The sequence below is a fragment of the Schistocerca serialis genome, chromosome 5 (assembly GCF_023864345.2).
Source record: "Schistocerca serialis cubense isolate TAMUIC-IGC-003099 chromosome 5, iqSchSeri2.2, whole genome shotgun sequence".
Classification (NCBI taxonomy): domain Eukaryota; kingdom Metazoa; phylum Arthropoda; class Insecta; order Orthoptera; family Acrididae; genus Schistocerca; species Schistocerca serialis.
In genome coordinates, this window is record NC_064642.1 from 760,142,008 (window position 1) to 760,162,035 (window position 20,028).

General features: G+C 40.1%; 1 protein-coding gene across 3 annotated transcripts in view; it reads left to right on the plus strand.

Moving 5' to 3' along the window:
- Positions 1-20,028, plus strand: part of LOC126481205 (uncharacterized aarF domain-containing protein kinase 5) — a 164,905-nt gene that overhangs the window by 69,316 nt on the left and 75,561 nt on the right. For all 3 annotated transcript variants that reach the window (XM_050104803.1, XM_050104805.1, XM_050104806.1), the window contains exon 6: positions 11,543-11,674. In XM_050104803.1, the coding sequence (XP_049960760.1) occupies positions 11,543-11,674 (132 nt within the window). The remainder of the gene's footprint in view (positions 1-11,542; positions 11,675-20,028) is intronic.

Below are 20,028 nucleotides of genomic sequence, written 5' to 3' on the forward strand. Positions count from 1 at the left end.
TTATATCATCCAGGTAATTAATACAATGAGGAATTGTCGACGTGACGTGCTCAAGATAACGCTGGAATATCGCCGGGGCACTGGATATTCCAAAGGCCAACCGCTGGTATTGGTAAAGGCCAAACGGGGTGTTGACGACCGCCAACCGTTTGGAGTCCTCATCAAGTGGTATCTGATGATAAGCCTCCGACAGATCGATTTTCGAAAAATATTGGCCTCCCGCCACGGAGGAGAACAATTCATCAGCACGAGGCAAATGATAGGTGTCCACCACCAATTGGGAATTAATGGTGGCCTTGAAATCGCCACAAAGACGTAATTTTCCCGAGGGCTTCCTTACAATAACGAGGGGCGAAGCCCATTCACTGGAAGAAATGGGAAGAACGACCCCTAGGGCTGTCAGCCGGTCTAGCTCTTCCTTTACCTGAGGGCGGAGAGCCAAGGGGATCTGGCTCGCACGTAGAAAACGCAGGCGAGCCGACGCCTTCAACGTTAAGTGTGCTGCAAAATCTGAAACACGCCCCAGGCCCTCCTCAAAAATATCTGGAAAGTCGGAGATCAAAGATTCCAATGATTGATAGGGAAACTCTTCAGAGACCAACTGTATGGTGTCAGCGATAGAAAAACCGAAATCTTGAAAGGCATCCAGGCCAAAAAGGTTAGCTGAGCTCGCACACTGATAACAATAAAAGTAATAGGCCGAGTGACTGATTTGTAAGTCACGTCGGTAGTGAATTGACCCAGTAGGGGAATGAACTGTTTACCATAACCGCGTAGACGCCGGTAAACTGGCGCCAACGGGGGCGATCCAAGGTCGGAATAAGTTTATGCATTCAACAATGAAACTGCCGCGCCCGTATCTACTTGCAGTTGTAACCGGCGCGACCGAACCGACACCTTGAGAAAGAGTTTGCGTGCCGATGCGTCGGGAGCCTGGCCTGATGAAACTTCCTGAATGTCAACGTCCATGTCCTCTGTGCCTGCTTCCTTCGATTCTTTGGAGGCTGAGCGGCAAACTTTAGCAATGTGACTTATTCTATTACATTTGCGACAAACGGCCCAACGCTGGGGGCACTCTGACCGATCATGATGTATATAGCACGACGCACAGGACAGCAACAGGGGCCGGCGGCCGGAATTCTGTTTACATGCCGTGCGGGAGCGGCCGTAACGACCGGATTGTACCGCTCGCACGTCGTCCACCCCTGACACAGTGGATGCGGCCGCGCCGCCCTGAACCTCCGCGACGTCGCACCACGCTTCCAGCTGTTGACCTGCTGCGTGAGAGACTTCATACGATTGAGCAATCGACAGGACTTCCTCGAGGGAAGGGTTTTCTAACTGCAGGGCCCGTTGCCGGACCTCCCTATCAGGGACCGAACGAACAATGACGTCGCGTACCATAACGTGGGCATACGACTCTCGCGACTGCTCCGTGACAAAATGACACTTGCGACTAAGACCGTGCAGGGTAGCGGCCCACGCCCGGTAAGACTGATGGGGCTGTTTCTTGCATTGATAGAACTCGACCCTAGCCGCCACAACATGCGTGCGGCGGTGATAATATGAAGACAGCAATGAACACAATGCGTCAAAAGACAAGGACGAGGGTTCCTGCAACGGCGCTAGCTTGCGCAAAACTTGATACAGCGAGGGAGATATCCAAGACAAGAAGAGTGCACGACATACCTCCGCATCGGCAACATGAAACACCTGGAAATGCTGCCGAAGGCGATGTTCATATGCGTCCCAATCCTCCGCCGTCTCGTCATACGGGGAAAGGGAGGAGGGAATGGCGCCGGAGCAGACGGCGTGGAGAGCAACGCCGGAAGCACTTGTTTCATGGTGGCCATGAGTTCCGTCTGCTGCGCAACCGAAACTCGCACCAAATGCTCCATGCCGTGGAGAAGCTGCGAAACCGGAACAACGATGCAACACGCGAAAGAACGACCCTACTCGTCGCCAATTGTGTAGTAACACTGTTCACGTTTACGTCGCACTTCCCTTAGCGTAGACCGGGACTGTGTCCTAGGCATGCCCGATGTTAACTGACTGGGCACGGCCCGTGCTGCCGGAGTTGTTGTTGTTGTTGTTGTCATGCCGGCAGAGGTCGCGTCCGAATTCTCGCGTGGCCTCTGGTGGATGGGACTCTACTTGCGGCAACTACTGTCCGTGACGCGCCGTGCCAATGTGCGCCTCCCGCGATCTTTCTGGTGGCTACTACAGTAGTGTTTGATCCATGTCACAATTTGTGTACATGAAGCATACATCTGAAGTTTATTATTTCACATCAGTTTTTGTGGAAGATTCTGATTGTGTGAGATACTAGCGGTTTAATTTAAAAAAAATTACTGGTGTTTCAGTTTCAACATTTGTGCAACACACAGAATCAAACAGAATAAAAGGCTGAAAGAGCAGTGGTGCAACTGGCAGTGTTAATGCTCACACCTGTTGTTGGAATTCCATAGACCCCTTGAAGGAGGACAACCTTTAGAGGTGCATAACAAATCAGAGTATACAGTAACAAAAGAGGAGCAACTCTTAAAAACTTCATTTGTACACAGTTTTAACTATAATCTATTGCTATTTGTGCTCTTGCCTGATTTATGTTGCCTAGTAAATTTGCAGGAAAGCTGGTACTTCGAAAAATATGCCACTTGTTCAGTTATATTAAATAGTTACTGACAGTTTAAGATTTACAAGAATATGGACATATTTTTCAAAGAAAACAGGTCTGTTGATAATCTGTACTTGTTACATGCTTTGTAATGAGCATTGCTATTTATAGTGCAGCTTTCAGTCCTTGAAATTAAATAATTAGATAATTTCTAGGAGTGGGTAATTAATGTGGTTTTCTTTTTTTTAATTTGCTGTTTCATTCCCAGACATTGCAAAATTTTTTGCTTTATATCAATTTGACTTGCTGACAATTTTTGCACCAGAGTACACAATGCCACTCTGAGCCGTAGACAAGGGCACAAAAATCTACATGAAAATTATTTTTGTTTCTTCTAGTCAACAAAAGTTTGTTTTTATTGCTGGTGACAAAAAACATTAAGAGATACATGCACTAGGAAGCAACTGTAAGAATTACAACAGCCTTAATGGGGGGCTAGATGATGTCCAGTTACCAACTTAATATAATGTTCTATAAAATTACAAGGAGACAAAATGGCTGGCCAGTTCTTACCTTCTGGAAGTGAAATTTTAAGTATTGCCTATAGTTGCGTGCAAAAGTAGGAAAAAAACTACCCTAGCTTTCGGGAAACTGTTACCTAGGACAGTTTTTCTACTTTATATATATCTATCAACAGCAGTTACAAGGGAAATTCCCCATCACACTCTCCTCAGATTAATTGTAACATGGCCCAGTGGATAGCCCGTCAAAAACTGAACACAGATCAAGCATGAAAACAGGAAGGAGGTGTACTGAACTGTGAAAAAAAAAGCAAAATAGAAACAATGAATGGTCCAAGAACAAGAAGTGCAGTAAAGAGCAACTTGAATCAGCAGCAGCGTCATGGGTAAGTGGTCATGATGTTGCCCTGCCAAGTGGGAGAGCCGTGTTCAAAACTACCCCATCCCATTTATTTTATTTTTTTGTTTTCTCACAATATTATGAACTGTCTGTCCATTCATTGAAATGTTTGTTCTCTTTCAGTAGTCTTGACAGTTGTCGTGCTATACATTGGTTATAGAAAATGAGTCACGTGGTAAGAACATGTTACTGTCGCAAGTAAATGTGATGAAAGGTGAGAGCAGGTGAGACATAGACGTCTCACAGAAATGAAAACAACAACTAACTGTGAACTATGTTACAACAGCGGAATTCGAGAGTCAAGACTTCTAAAATGAAATGCAGCTTCAGAAATGTTAAAAACATATGTTTTGACAGAGCACAGAGAAACTGTGTGACTGTGAAACTGTTGCGTTCATTTGTGACAAACTAGTATGTTTTCATTATTTGCTTGGGAGTGATCACATTCATACGAACACCTATATTGGGCAAGGAGGCATATTTCACTCAGTTACCAGTTGTACAAATTAGGTGTGTCGATAAGAGACTCCTGTCATATGACACACATACTGTCACTAACGCTGTGCATGACACACCAGACGTGTTTTGCGCTGGAGGATTCATCTTGTCATCAAACATTTGTGGTTCTCATTTGAAAGCCATTTCTTTTCAGCAGCTAATAGAGAATCAGCTGTCATTATAGGCCCATACCTTACACCTCACTGTTGCAAATGGACATTACATCACGACACAGACTTGAATAAAGAGAACAGGAAAAAAAGAGGCATGAGCGAGGTTTGGACACGGCTCGCCTGCATAACACCGTAGCCACTTGACCGTGATGCCATTTCTTTCCCCGGATGCTCCATATTGCACTTACTGTTCTTGGACCATTCACTGATCCTGTTTTACTTTTTTCTCACAGTCCAATACACCTTCTTGTTTTCATGCTTGATCTGTGTTCAGTTTTTGTCAGGCTGTCCAGTGGGCCCTCTTACTACTAAATCTGAGAGGGGGGGGGGGGTGATGGGAGTTTTCCTCGTTAGAATTTTGTTTTGTGGAAGCAAGGACTGGCCTGCTATTGTGTTTCCTTTTTTTTTCCCAAGTGAATTTTCATTTTGATACAATTTACACAATATTTTTACAATCATTTCTGTTGAATGAAAACTTTATTTTCTTGAAGTGCAGATAGACTGCAATTATAATTTCATTACTTGCTCTCCTCTTTTTAAATTCGCTGGTATGTCATAGGTTTCATGATCAAAAACTGTTTGTGAGAGAGTTATTGCTTGGTGTTGTTGTGGTCTTCAGTCCTGAGACTGGTTTGATTCAGCTCTCCGTGCTACTCTATCGTGTACAAGCTTCTTCATCTCCCAGTACCTACTGCAACCTACATCCTTCTGAATCTGCTTAGTGTATTCATCTCTTGGTCTCACTCTACAATTTTTACCCTCCACGCTGCTCTCCAATACTAAATTGGTGATCCCTTGATGCCTCAGAACATGTCCTACCAACCGATCACTTCTTCTAGTCAAGTTGTGCCACAAACTCCTCTTCTCCGCAATTCTATTCAATACCTCCTCATTAGTTATGTGATCTACCCATCTAATCTTCAGCATTCTTCTGTAGCACCACATTTCAAAAGCTTCTATTCTCTTCTTGTCCAAACTATTTATCATCCATGTTTCACTTCCATACGGGGCTACACTCCATACAGATACTTTTAGAAACAACTTCCTGACACTTAAATCTATACTTGATGTTAACAAATTCCTCTTCTTCAGAAACGCTTTCCTTGCCATTGCCAGTCTACATTTTATATCCTCTCTGCTTCGACCATCACCAGTTATTTTGCTCCCCAAGCAGCAAAACTCCTTTACTACTTTAAGTGTGTCATTTCCTAATCTAATCCCCTCAGCATCACCCAACTTAATTTGACTACATTCCATTATCCTAGTTTTGCTTTTGTTGATGTTCATGTTATATCCTCCTTTCAAGACACTGTCCATTCCATTCAACTGCTCTTCGAAGTCCTTTGCTGCCTTCGACATAATTACAATGTCATTGGCGAACCTCAAAGTTTTTATTTCTTCTCCATGGATTTTAATACTTACTTGGAATTTTTCTTTTGTTTCCTTTACTGCTTGCTCGATATACAGACTGAATAACATTGCTTCTAAATGTATAATATTTAAGCTTAAAATTTGTTAATTTTTTTATTGAGAAAACATTGTTTAGGTATTGTGTTAATGTTCTTTGTATATTACCTAATGAGTTGGCTTCCTTCATTCGCTTCCGTGTCCAGTCAGCATTTCCAGAACACAACACTCTGATCGGCTTATTACTTGCCTTGATCAAGTCCTGTGTTGTGCAAGGTTTTTCCATTGGAGGGAATATGAGCAAGTGACCCAGATCTTGTTTTGTTCCACACTCCCAGGATTTGTTTCCATCAGCTGTAAGAGTTCCCCATTTTTGCATGTTGCTCTTGCAACAAGGGACGCCCATCTTAAGATGGAGTAGTCTCCAAACAGAATAAGGCAGATTGTTTTCTGGGACTAGCTCTCCATTTGCAGGGATATCCAGTGGCAGTGTACTCTTCTATCTAGTGATGTGGTTAGACACTGGTGCTCCAACCTCACACTGAAGCTCATCTACATTACAGTTGACAGACTACAGCTTGATGATCATGCAGTGGATGGCAGGGATCATTGATCTGGTGGCGTAGCGGTAAGACACAGTGCTCACATTTGGGAGGATAGTGTTGTAAATCGCCAACTGTGCATCCGAAGTTGGGCTTTTGTGTGGTCCCCTAATTTGTTTAAGGCAAATGCCAGAAGTTTCCTTTGAGATGGAAACTGCTGATTTCCATTTGCAGCCTTGGCCAGTCAGCTTGTGCTCCACCCCTAATGACCTAGCCATCAGTAGGAGGATAAACCTTAATTTTCTTCTTTATTTACAAGGATTGGAACTTTAATAGTGGAAATTATTTATTTACAACTAATGCAAAACAGGCACATGATTTATTGTCCTTCATATTAGTTAACAGCATTGTGTACAACCTGTTGCCAGTAATGTGGAACTTGTAGGGTACTTTAAGCAGTGTCAGTTGTACTGGTAGTTTGAATAGAGTAGTAGTCTATTGCTAGCCAAACCTCTGTAGCAGTTCTGAAACAAATGCCACAAAGTGCTTCCTTCTTCTCAGAAATCAAGTCTTAAATCACAAGGTATAAAGCCTGGGGATTATGATGAGTGGTGCAGCACTTTTCAGCTCCATAGATTGAAGAAATCGGTCACAGCTTGCATTGTGTGCACCCAGGCATTGCCCTGCAAAATGGTGGGTGGATTTTGGAGCAATTGTTGCCCCCTCTTTCTCAAAGCTTGTTTGTGGTTGTCTTCCAGAAATGAACAGTAATAGAGGGCATAGACACTTTGCTATTTGAGAATAATATGAGTTAGGATAACACCCTCACATTTGTACTCAAAAATGTCCTTAACTATCATGTTGCTGAGGTTCTGCTGAACTTTGTCATTGTGGTAACCCACAAGTGTTTCAAGTGTTGCTGGTAAAAATTACCCCACCTCTCCTCCAGTGTAATGATACAGTGTAAGATAGCCCTTCCTTCACATTCATAGTGTTCTATGTGGATGTGTGCAGAACAAAGTGCCATATCTTGTCACACAAAGTGTGTTACAGTGAAAGTGTTATCTTGGTACAGAAGACAAATTGTAGAGAACGCACACCTAGTGCAAGTAAGACACGTTTTTGGATAGGCTCCACCTTTAGCAAAACACAGTTTTGGTTCTTAACTCAAACATGTTTCACTGCACGTTTAAGTAGTTCTAAGTCTAGGGGACTGATGACCTCAGATGTTAAGTCCGATAGTGCGTAGAGTCATTTGAACCATTTTGAAGTTGCATCCAGCAACTCCACAGTGATATAAACAAAGTACACCCAAAAATAAAATTCACCATAGAAACAGAACACGACAAAAGGTTAAACTTCCTTGACCTCACAGTATATAGACACAAAAACCAACACCAGTTCTCTATATTCAGGAAAGTGACCACCACCAGCACTGCCATTCACAAAGATTCTAATCATCCGATTACACACAAACTAACTGGCTTCCAATATATGCTACACAGACTGAACAAAATCCCACTCACTGAAAACAACTAAAAGAATGAATTACAGACAATCAGACAAATAGCAGTAGAGAATGGATATGACACAAACACTGTAGATAAACTGAACCACAAAATTAAAAAGGACACCCAACACACAAAAGCAAAAGCCTCCTCATCAACTTACAAACACACAGAACACACATATGAGTGCACATGAACAAGAAATACCCACAATGACAAACAAGTGGTTCACTCTCACCTACAACAACAAAGCAGTCCACAGAATAGGCAACATACTCTAAAAACAAGGGCTAAAAATAGCCTACAGGACAGACAACTCAACACACAGAAAACTAAGGACAACCAACACAAGCACAGACAAACATGACACCTCTGGTATTTACCAATGAACATGTCAGGACTGCAAGTCAGTTTATATAGGACAGACAAGCAGAAACTTTAATACCAGATACACAGAACACAGAAGAGCATTAAAAAGTAACAGCTGTCATTGCACATTTGCTGAACACCTTACGGACAAGAAACATAACCCAACAAACATCAATACTGATTTGAAAATTCTCAAATGCAGCAACAGCCCCCCACAAAAACTAATAATTGAAGAAAATTATCAGATACTAAAAGCCATAGTGGAAGGAAAACAAGTGATAAATGAATATACAGCTCTCTGCAATAGAACTCTGTTCTCTGCCCGCAAATAATTATTAGACAAGACCAACCTATAGAGCTCTCATCCCCTCCCCCATCCACATACAAAATAAATAAATAAATAAAAATTTTAAAAAAATGCACAGACACCTCTGAAAGATTCAGAACAACTGACAGGAACACCTTCAACTGTTCCACTAATTTATTTCAGGCATAGGAATAACAATTTTCAAATTGTAATTTTGGCTTAAACAATTTATCTACTTTAAGGTGTAAGTGGTTGCATATGACAAACTGTGGAACAAAACTGTCACTGTACAAACACATTACATTAGAAAAACCACACCATGCGATCAAAAGGTATCAATTCATAATTTTGTGTTTTTCAAATATCTGTAATTACAATTTAAAAACTAATAGTTACATGTATACTAACAGTAAAGAACATTCTTTATCTTTAACGGCTATAAAATAAAAGCCCACTGAAGATGCTGCAACAGCAGTGAAACATGTTTGGGTTAAAAAAACATTTTGCTAAAGGCGAACCCTATCCAAAAACATATGTTTTGTTAAAGCAAACATAGAAAAAAGAGCTTCAACCTCCACACAATCAATCAAATGTAGAATTGAGCTACTTAATTTGTAAATGTTCAACAATCTTTTTCCACTTCCTTACCTGTATGTAATTTTTCTCAACATGCACTATCTTTTACAGTGATACGAAAACCCATTACTTATAATGCAACAATGTAAAACCATGTTGGGGCTGTAAAATAAACAGTAAACATTGGGTAATGCTTTATTGTTAAGCAAGCATGTGTAAAGTGGTGATCCGTTTCTTAAAATAAATTAATGGATAAGATGTAAAATAGGTGTGGTGTTTTTTGGCTATTAAGTATATGTTGAACGTAGTAGAGTAATTACCCTTTCAATGTTTATGCTAATGTAATTTGGTTTAATGCTCCTATACTAATCTGTGACAAGAACATGTGAACTTGACAATGTGAGATGCATTGAATATGGAACATGTGGTATACTGTTCAAATGCAGCTTCTCAACACACACAATTGTTTCCTTGGCATAAATAGACCTCAAACAGTTAAGGAGGCTACCTCGTTCCTAATCACCAGTTACGCCTTACCTACAGGATGATGGGAAGGCTGCTGACGTAAGTGTTTTTCCCCCTATTTTTTTCAGTTTTTTTTTGTGTGCAGGAGGCATAACCATGTCAATACTGTTGTGCAGTTGTTTAAAGTTACCGTATTTACTCGAATCTAAGCCGCACTTTTTTTCCTGTTTTTGTAATCCAAGAAACTGCCTGCGGCTTAGAATCGAGTGCAAAGTAAGCGGAAGTTCCGAAAAATGTTGATAGGTGCCGCTACAACTAACCTCTGCCGTCGAATATATGTAACGCTACACAGGCATGCTTTGCAGGCACAAACATAAATACTGGCGCCAAACCTCTTGAGTCAGTAAATAAACAAAAAAAAAAGGTGGAAGACGAGCTTTTTTCTCTGCCCTGAGTTTCGACCACTGCATTTTCATACATTATCCAACGAAGTAAATACAAATTCCGTATTGTGCATCTTCGAATGTAGCAGCATTTCAATGTACTATGAAAATCCAACTGGCAAGACTGTTTGGGATGTTTGTCAATATGGCCAACTCTACGTTCTTAATTTTTTCCTACCCGTGAGAAGAGATGGTTGCTAATAGGAACTTTTATGAATTGTGAATCACATGCAGTATTCTCTTCACCATAAGAATAATACGAATATAAACATTTTGCCATGTGTTCTTTCGTGTTTGCTGCTATATCATTTAAATCTGTCTCCCTAATAAACTACGAAACTCGTGTGAGACAACAGCAAATGCGGAAGAATATACATATCATGTCATGTTTATATTCGTATTATTCTTATGCCTAATAGTGATACAGTCAGAAATGAAGCACAGCAATTGACTAGATTTTTAAATCTAAGATGACTCTAATTTCTGTACAGGCTGTTGTTGTTGTTTTGGTCTTCAGTTCTGAGACTGGTTTGATGCAGCTCTCCATGCTACTCTATCCTGTGCAAGCTTCTTCATCTCCCAGTACTTACTGCAACCTACATCCTTCTGAATCTGCTTAGTGTATTCATCTCTTGGTCTCCCTCTACGATTTTTACCCTCCACGCTGCCCTCCAATGCTAAATTTGTGATCCCTTGATGCCTCAAAACATGTCCTACCAACCGATCCCTTCTTCTAGTCAAGTTGTGCCACAAACTTCTCTTCTCCCCAATCCTATTCAATACCTCCTCATTAGTTACGTGATCTACCCACCTGTACAGAATGTAATGAACAAAAGAGGCGTCTGCAAATATTTTCAAACGGCAAAAAATTTTCGCTAAATTCTCGTTCAGAACATCTTCTATCATTCACAGTCTATTATTTGGTTCTTGTTGAACATTATCAAAGAAAGCAGCAGTGTAAGTAACAACAAATAGCAATCTCTTGCCATTGTTTCGCTAATGAGACAATTCCTCTCTTTTTTTTTTTATCGTAAGTGGCGGTAGCGCACACAAAAGCAAGCCATGCCGTGAGCGGCGACAGGTCGTAAACACACATTATCAGAATGCGACAAACAATCCATGACACAGTACAATAACACATTTTCAGCTTAGAGTGACGTAAACACCTATAACAAAGAAGAAAACAGCACTTATCATATCAAAGAAAAATAAGCAATCGATTCAAACCATATGAAGCACGTGAAATAGGAAGGGTGCCCGTATAAATACGGACAGAGCGCCTGCCGCATAGCAATGGCTACCTGGTAAAGGTTAACTGCTAAGCTTACGACTCAAACCAAACTACTGTAGCTGTATCGTCATTCATTGGACCTAAATTGTGTCTCATATTACAATGGACCAACTTTGTTTCGATTTGGAGGTGTGGCCTAAAACTTTTCTCTCCTTTGAATTTTGAGTCTCAAATTTCAGGTGCGGCTTAGATTCGGGAATTTTTTGATTTCGAGTGTCATTTTTCAGGTGCGGCTTAGATTCGAGTGCGGCTTATATTCGAGTAAATACGGTACCTTATCAGCGCACTTGCTTCAGTATAGTATCAATCATGTAACTGCTTTCTTTTATTAAAATTTTGTAGCTTTCTATTTAAGGATCCTGTCTTTTTTATACTTAATTTTGTTCCAAAAACCTTTTTGTAATGAAGGAATTATTTGTTTTCAGGAATTGAGGGACACACTAGAGCAAGAACTTGATTTTTTAAATGAGGGGAAAAATTCGGAAAGATGTGCAAGAGACCTGTCACATTTCCCATTTGTTTACGTACCTAAGGTTTACTGGAATTTAAGCAGCAAAGTAAGTTTCTACCTCTAGTGAACAAAGAGCAGTTTCAGCATATTTACTATGCTAAATCCATTATTAGTCAATGTATTGTTAACCAGTTGTGTGCTGCATGTTGTTGGAGATTTATCACTCATTGCAATCTTAGAGCACCTTCTTTGTTCTTTTTCTTTTCCATATTAACCCAGTAAGCATCAGCTCATTGCTAAATTCTCATCTTAGAAACAGTGTATGAAGTTAATACTCTGCATGTCTGTACATAACCTTGAATGGATATTCTGGCAGCAGCCAGAGGGGATTAGTGGGTTGTCTATAGATTATAGAATATATTAGCTACAAGTCACTAAACATAATTGATTGTCAGACAGGAAACAGTCATTTTATGGTTTTTTCAATTAAAAGAGAGTCTGTTTCACCTTTCTCATTTTGGTGTGACACTCATGCTTCTTTGCAGGGCCTGTATTGCACACTACTTTATTAGCAAAATTAATGTATCCTTACACACATAGTCACTTTAATGTGGTTTTAATGTAAGTCGTCTGTTCAAAACATTCCGGAACTGTGTCCACAAATGTCTTCTGAGTTTACCTTTTACTTATTGTACATGATCTCCTTCAAAATACTCTCCTTCACAATTGCTATGACACTCTCAATGCCGTTTCCAGTTTTGGTACACCTCTTGCTGGGTTGTGCAAAGCACCGTCTGTGAATTTTCTTTTATCTCATCTATTGTTGCAAATCGACATCCTTTCGATGGGGTTTGGAAATAAAAAAAGTCTGCAGTAGCCAGGTCTGGAGTGTACAGAAGATGAGGCAGCACACTGATTTTGTTTTTTGTGAAATAGTTACACACCAACAGGAATCAATGTGCGGGTGCATTATTGTGATTCAAGGGGTAAGAATTGTCGCACCACACTTCAGGACATTTCCTTCTCACATTTTCTGCCGGGCATCGTAACAGGTCCCGGTAGTACCATTGATTAACAGTTTGTCCCTGTGGCACGAATTCATGAATAACTAATTCTTCAAAGGCAAAGAAAACAATCAGCGTGGCTTTTGCATTTGACCTGACCTGGCAAGATTTTTTTGGTTTTGGAGAATCTTTCCCGACACATTGTGAAGATTGAACTTTGATCTCAACATCATAACCGTAACCCACGTTTCATTACCAGTTATGATTCTCTTAAGGAACATTCATTCTCATTTGCGCCATCCAAAAGCTCTTCACAGATTGCGAGGTGAAGGTCTTTCTGGTCTTGACTCGTGAACCTTGGCATGAACTTGGCGACAATACAATGCTTTCCAAGACGCTGTGTCAAGATTTCATGACAAGATCCAACAGAAATGTCACATTCTTCTGCAGCCTCTTGGACAGTCAGTCTCTGATTGGTGCACGCAGTTTCTTTGACTTTCTTGACATGAGCGGCGTCAGTAGATGTCAAAGGACATATTGAATGAAGGTCACCTTTAATTTTTGTCCGGCCATTTTTAAACTGTGTGAACCATTCGTAACACCAAGTACGGCTTAAGCACTGTAGGCTTCTTGCATCATTTGATCTGTCTCTATAAAGGTTTTCCTGTGTTTCACACAAAATTTAATGCAGATGTGTTGCTCCTCTAACTCTTCCATCTCATAATTCACAAACTGTACGACATAACATTCTGCTCAATACAGCACTGAACAATAACCAACAGACATACAACAATGAAACTTCTGGCAGCTACACATTAAACACAGGCATGTGCAGGGATGCCAACTGGATTTTGCATCAACACACCATTGGTGTGAAATAAAGAAAGATCTGGAATTTATTGAACAGACCTCATATATGTAAATGATTCAGTAACTTATGAAAAAATAGTTTGCATTTACCATGTAATCATTGTGAGTGGAGGCATCAAGTGAGATAGTCCTTCCCTGAAGTAGTGTGGGCATTATCATTCCTAGATCCACAGTTCCACTTGTATGCTGAGTATTACCCACTCGAACAAATGAATAGTGACACATTTTCAGTAATCTTTAATGAAGTAGTTTTTATGGACAAGACTCTGAGGGGTGGGAGAAAGAAGGAACTTTCGGTGTGCGTGAATAATCATTTAAACCATTGCAAAGGTTATTTTGATAAAAACCACCCAGTGCTTGAGAGGCTGATTGGTCAATATACATTTACATTTGCATCTGTGGTCCACAAGCAACCTTCTGGTGTGTGTTGGAGAGTATTTTGTGTAGCAATCTCACATGTCCTCTGCTGAGGTGACAGGCATCAACTGCTTCCTGCAGAATGTACATCACGGTGATGGTCTCCAGTCTGTGTGAGGCGGAAATTGAAACCAGCCAGCGTACTAGCAGATCAGTACAGGGCGGCACCAGTGGTCGGGCCAGCAGCAGTTCCAAGGTGCATGCACAGTCTTGATCAGCGCACACAGGCTGAACTACTTCCTACTTAGACCCAAACTAAGTTTGAGCCAACCAGTTGAAATAAGCAGTTCTCATAATATGCAAAGATCAGCACATTCCTCAAACTGGGGAACTATCAAGAATGGGGTTCCACAAGGGTCGGTCTTGTATATATCAATGACTTGCCATTCTATATTCATGAAGAGGCAAAGTTAGTTCTCTTTGCTAATGATACAAGTATAGTAATCACACCTGACAAACAAGAATCAACTGATGAAATTGTCAATAACATCTTTCAGAAAATTAATAAGTGGTTCCTTGTAAACAGACTCTCACTGAATTTTGATAAGACACAGTACATACAGTTCCGTACAGTAAATGGTATGATGCCATTAATAAATATAGACCTTAATCAGAAGAATATAGCTAAGGTAGAATATTCAAAAATTTTAGGTGTGTCCATTGATGAGAGATTAAATTGGAAGAAACACATTGATGATCTGCTGAAACTTTTGAGTTCAGCTACTTATGCAATAAGGGTCATTGCAAATTTTGGTGATAAACATCTTAGTAAATTAGTTTACTATGCCTATTTTCACTCATTTCTTGCATATGGCATCATATTTTGGGGTAATTCATCACTGAGGAATAAAGTATTTATTGCACAAAAGCGTGTAATCAGAATAATAGCTGTAGTCTACCCAAAATCATCCTGCAGACATTTATTTAAGGATCTAGGGATATTCACAGTAGCTTCTCAGTATATATACTCTCTTATGAAATTTGTTATTAACAACCAAACCCAATTCAAAAGTAATAGCAGTGTGCATAACTACAATACTAGGAGAAAGGATGATCTTCACTATTCAAGATTAAATCTAACTTTGGCACAGAAAGGGGTGAATTATACTGCCACTAAAGTCTTTGGTCACTTAACAAATAGTATCAAAAGTCTGACAGATAACGAACAAGTATTTAAGAAGAAATTAAAAGAATTTCTGAATGACAACTCCTTCTACTCCATAGAGGAATTTTTAGATATAAATTAAGAAAAAAAATGAAAAAAAAACACAAAAAAATTATTAAAAAAAAGTTGTTATATTAACTTAATTGTGTCATGTATTGGAAAATTTGACTCGTTCCACATCATTACAAAATATCGTATTCATGATCCATGGAACTAGTATTAATCTAATCTAATCTAATCCAAATAGCTGTGTTACTCCGTGAGTGGTCTATTTACCCTGCGCAGCAATGGCAGCCGGCAGTTACAGTGTAGCAGGCCACTTCGGAAAGACCTCACCTGGATATGCGCTACCATGATCAACTCCTTTACCCATCACTGTCTCTGTGAAATGGGACTTTGACAACAGGACACCTCTGAGTGGAGAGGCCTTGGTACTCTGTTTTTGCTACATCTCCCACACTTGGAAAGTGTCAAACTTAGTGTCATTGTAACAAATCCAGATCTAATGGATTCGATCTGTGACTGTTACTTGTGGAACTCAGTTATTCGAGCCTTCACTTAGTCAAGAAAGTTTTTTTTTTGTGTTTCCTTTTTCTTCAGGAGTTAGTTGTCATGTTAATACCAAATCTGTGAAGTTATTTGTTGTGTTGCAAATAAAACTGTTCACTGCCTATACCTGGTGAATGTTTTGGGTGATATAACTGAAGTAACGGACATATCGCCCTCTTTCCCGTCCTCCTGGATGTTGCGCAACTAAAGAATGCACTACTCTTCTTTGTATCTTCTCTCTTTCCTCTGTAGTGGTATTCATCGGTTTGGTGACTCTTCGTGAAAACAGGATTGACCTCTGAATCTTTCCAGTCACTTGTAATGCTTTGTTCTACAGGAGATTTGCTAGAAGAGGAACAAGAAAATTCTTCCTCTTACTCTATACAGAATTGTTTACAAATGACATCAGATCCAGTTGTCTTTCCTCTGTTTGATTCTACATCTATACTCTGCAAACCACCGTTAGGTGCAGGGCAGGAGGCTCTTCCCATTGTCCTAAATACTGCGTTTTTTTCTTGTGCTACTCACACGTGGAGCATGAGAAGAATGACAGCTTAAATGTGTTTGAGCATTCTGTACTTAATGTAATCTTGTCTTTGTAGTCACTATGGGGGTGATGCAAAGGGAGCTGGCAGTATCTGCTTAGATTACAAAAAAATGTTCAAATGTGTGTGAAATCTAATGGGACTTAACTACAAAGGTCATCAGTCCCTAAGCTTACACACTACTTAACCTGAATTATGCTAAGGACACACACACACACACACACACACACACACACACACACAGTCCATGACTGCAGCGCCTTAGATTACAATAATTTTGTGAATGACATTTTAATGAGTGAGATGTAAAGGGCTGCTGCCAGCCAACCATAGTCTTTTGTTGAATGTTGTATGATTACTGTGTTTCCTGTTTTGTCATTTCATACAGAGCCTTGTCAATCTTGGCTGGCTGCACATTGGCAACTCTACCTCCCACCACTGCAATCAATCAATCAATCACTATGTTATTTTATTTGAGCTATGTTCTATTCCTAGGTGGTTCTTGAAGTTTTGCAAACTGACTTTTACAAAATAGTTTATGTCTCTCTCCAAGTATTTGCCAGTACAGGATTTTTCAGCATATCCATAACACACTCCAATGCTCGAAACATGTGCTTCTCTTATTAAAACTTTCTTTGTATTTTTTCATACACTCTAATGATTTGAAATAAACTTGTTGTATTCAGTTTATTCCATTGTGTTCCAATTATCGTTGGCTTGAAATTCACACTTTTCATTTAATAGCTGCTTTAGTTAGTTGGACATTTTTGTTTGCTTTCCTTGTACCTGTTACATCTTTTACTGTTGGGTAAGTGCATGTACCACTTTCATCTATGTCTGTATAAATTTTCATTTCTTGAGATGTTGAACAGTGCTTTAATTAAATTAGTATATCCATATTTCCATAGTCTTAAATAAAAATATCTCGTAATCTGTATTTCTAGTTTCTTGCTAGCTAAAGCTTTATATTTTCTCGCTTTGTATCTAGTTTCACTGTACATATCAAGAGTCTATTTACACTTGTAATTCATAAGTGTTTGTAGAGCCATAATACCCATACGACTTATTTATTGTTTGATAAAATGTACTACTGGCTTCAGCTGCCAGAGACTGTGGTCATCTGTTTGCAAGTTGTGTTTGCACGATTTTGTGTGTGTAATTGTCTGTTGCTTATGTTTGACAGAGGCCTTGTAGGCCGAAGGCTCATTTTGTGACAGTCTTTTCATTGTACCCATCTTCGACTCTGCATCTCCGCTATATGGTTAGTAGCAACTACCTTTCCATAATATTGTTACATTCCATCCTCGATTTTACATTGTTTGATTTTAACTAAACTTCTTGTTGCAATAAGATGCAAGAGCTGAAGTAGCTGTATGTGCCCCATGGTCATATCTATTACCAGAGTTCCCTCAGACCACTGCTCCCAATATCATTTCACCTGCATTGGAATACCAACATCCCAGGAACTCGCATGTTGTATCATTTGTAACAGTTGAAGTCACCTGGTATTATAGTGCTATTGGTGATCTTTATATGAACAACAACATAACCAACTCTGTTCTCTAGAAATCACAGTTCATGCATCCATCACACTAAATATGTGACTTCCAAGACCAATAACCCATTGGGTTAGGTTTGTAAAGGTTCCAGAATTAAACTCAGCAGAATGCCTTACCTGAAACATTTCTCTAAAACATCAAGGATGGCACACATGCAGGTTGGTTGATTTATGTGAAACATGGCATGGAGAGTTTGACATTGAAGTCTTATTCATCCAGGCAGTAGGCAAATCTGTTTCACAAAAAATTCAGCTGTTATCTGGGTTGTAGATGTATTCATGCTAGCCTGACCAGCTTTAATAGAGGAAAAAAACCGGGACACTTGTGTTTCTTCTGCTTACCTTTCTTGTCATTTATCATGATATTTTGAAATCGATAATAGGTCTATGATGATGATGCAGCAGCTGAAAAACCCATAACAAGAATGTATCTTCATTTTGTAAATTGGAAAGGAACATATAGGTACATTACACATAATTAAAATTATTTTCTACAGAAATAAAAAGGCTGATGTATACTTTTTTATTGTAATAGTTGGGATATGTGTTCTCCAATGTTTAGTCACTTACTTGGTTTTAGATATGATTTGTTAATCCTAAGAACTGTATTATATTAGTAATCAGTAATCTGATACAAATTATAGGCACTATGTGATCAAAAGTATCTGTACACCCGCAAAAACTTATGTTTTTCATACTAGCTGCATTGTGCTGCCACCTACTGCCAGGTACTCCATATGAGTGACCTCAGTAGTCATTAGACATCATGAGAGAGCAGAATGGGGCACTCTGCAGAACTCACAGACTTCTAACGTGCTCAGGTGATTGAGTGTCACTTGTCATACTTCTGTAAGTGACATTTCCACACTCCTAAACATCCTTAGGTCCACTGTTTCTGCTGTGATAGTGAAGTGGAAACTTGAAGGGACACGTACAGCACAAAAGCGTACAGCCCGACCTCATCTGTTGACTGACAGAGACTGCCGACAGTTGAAGAGTATAGTAATGTGTAATAGGCAGACATCTATCCAGACCATCACACAGGAATTCCAAACTACATCAGCATCCACTGCAAGTGCTATGACAGTTAGGCGAGAGGTGAGAAAACTTGGATTTCATGGTCAAGAGGATTTCATGGTCGAGCGGCTGTTCATAAAACACACATCATGCCAGTAAATGCCAAACGATGCGTTGCTTGGTGTAAGGAGCATAAACATTGGATAATTGAACAGTGGAAAAACATTGTGAGGAGTGACGAATCACAGTACACAATGTGGCTATCCTATGGCAGGTTGTGGGTATGGCAAATGACTGGTGAACATCATCTGCCAGTATGTGTAGTGCCAACAGTAAAATTCGGAGGTGGTGGTGTTATGGTGTGGTCATGTTTTTCATGGAGGGTGCTTGCACCCCTTGTTGTTTTGCATGGCACTATAACATCACAGGCCTACATTTATTTTTAAGCACCTTCTTGCTTCCCACTGTTGAAGAGCAATTTGGGGATGACGATTGCATCTTTCAACATGATTGAGCACCTATTCATAATGCTCGTCATGTGGTGGAGTGGTTACATGACATTAACATCCCTGTAATAGACTGGCCTGCTCAGAGCCCTGACCTGAATCCTATAGAACACCTTTGGGATGTTTTGGGACACCGACTGCATACCAGGCCTCACTGACTGACATCGATACCTCTCCTCAGTACAGCACTCCGTGAAGAATGGACTGCCATTGTCCCAAAAAAAAAAAAGGGGGAGTGTGTGTTCAAATGGCTCTGAGCACAATGGGACTTAACATCTGAGGTCATCAGTCTCCTAGAACTAAGAACTACTTAAACCTAACTAACTTAAGGACATCACACACACCCATGCCTGAGACAGGATTCGAACCTGTGACCGTAGTGGTCCCGTGGTTCCAGACTGAAGAGCCTAGAACCGCTCGGCCACATCGGCCGGCATTAACTTCCATATAGTTGCAGTCCCATTAGGAGAAATGGCTTAAGCGATAGTCCATTATACCTTCTGTGGTTTTGGTTTTACTCGTCTTGAGGGCTGTAAAGTGGAAGGTGAGCAAGTTAGAGGGGGGGGGGGGGGGGGGGGGGGGGGGGAGAAGGAGGATAGGTAATAACTGCTTTTTTTCAGCACCTCTTACCGTTTCTTTAGGCATAAGATGATTTAAACCAAATGGAGAAGGCATTTAGGGAGTATTGTGAAAATATGTATTTCTGTAATGTTCCTCTATGAAACTTATTTTTAACAAAAATTTAATTAAATGAGAAATATTACAGTTGTGTGTCTCAAATTATTATTTTTTTGGGTCAGGGGGGGGGGGGGGGGGTACGTCAGGACAT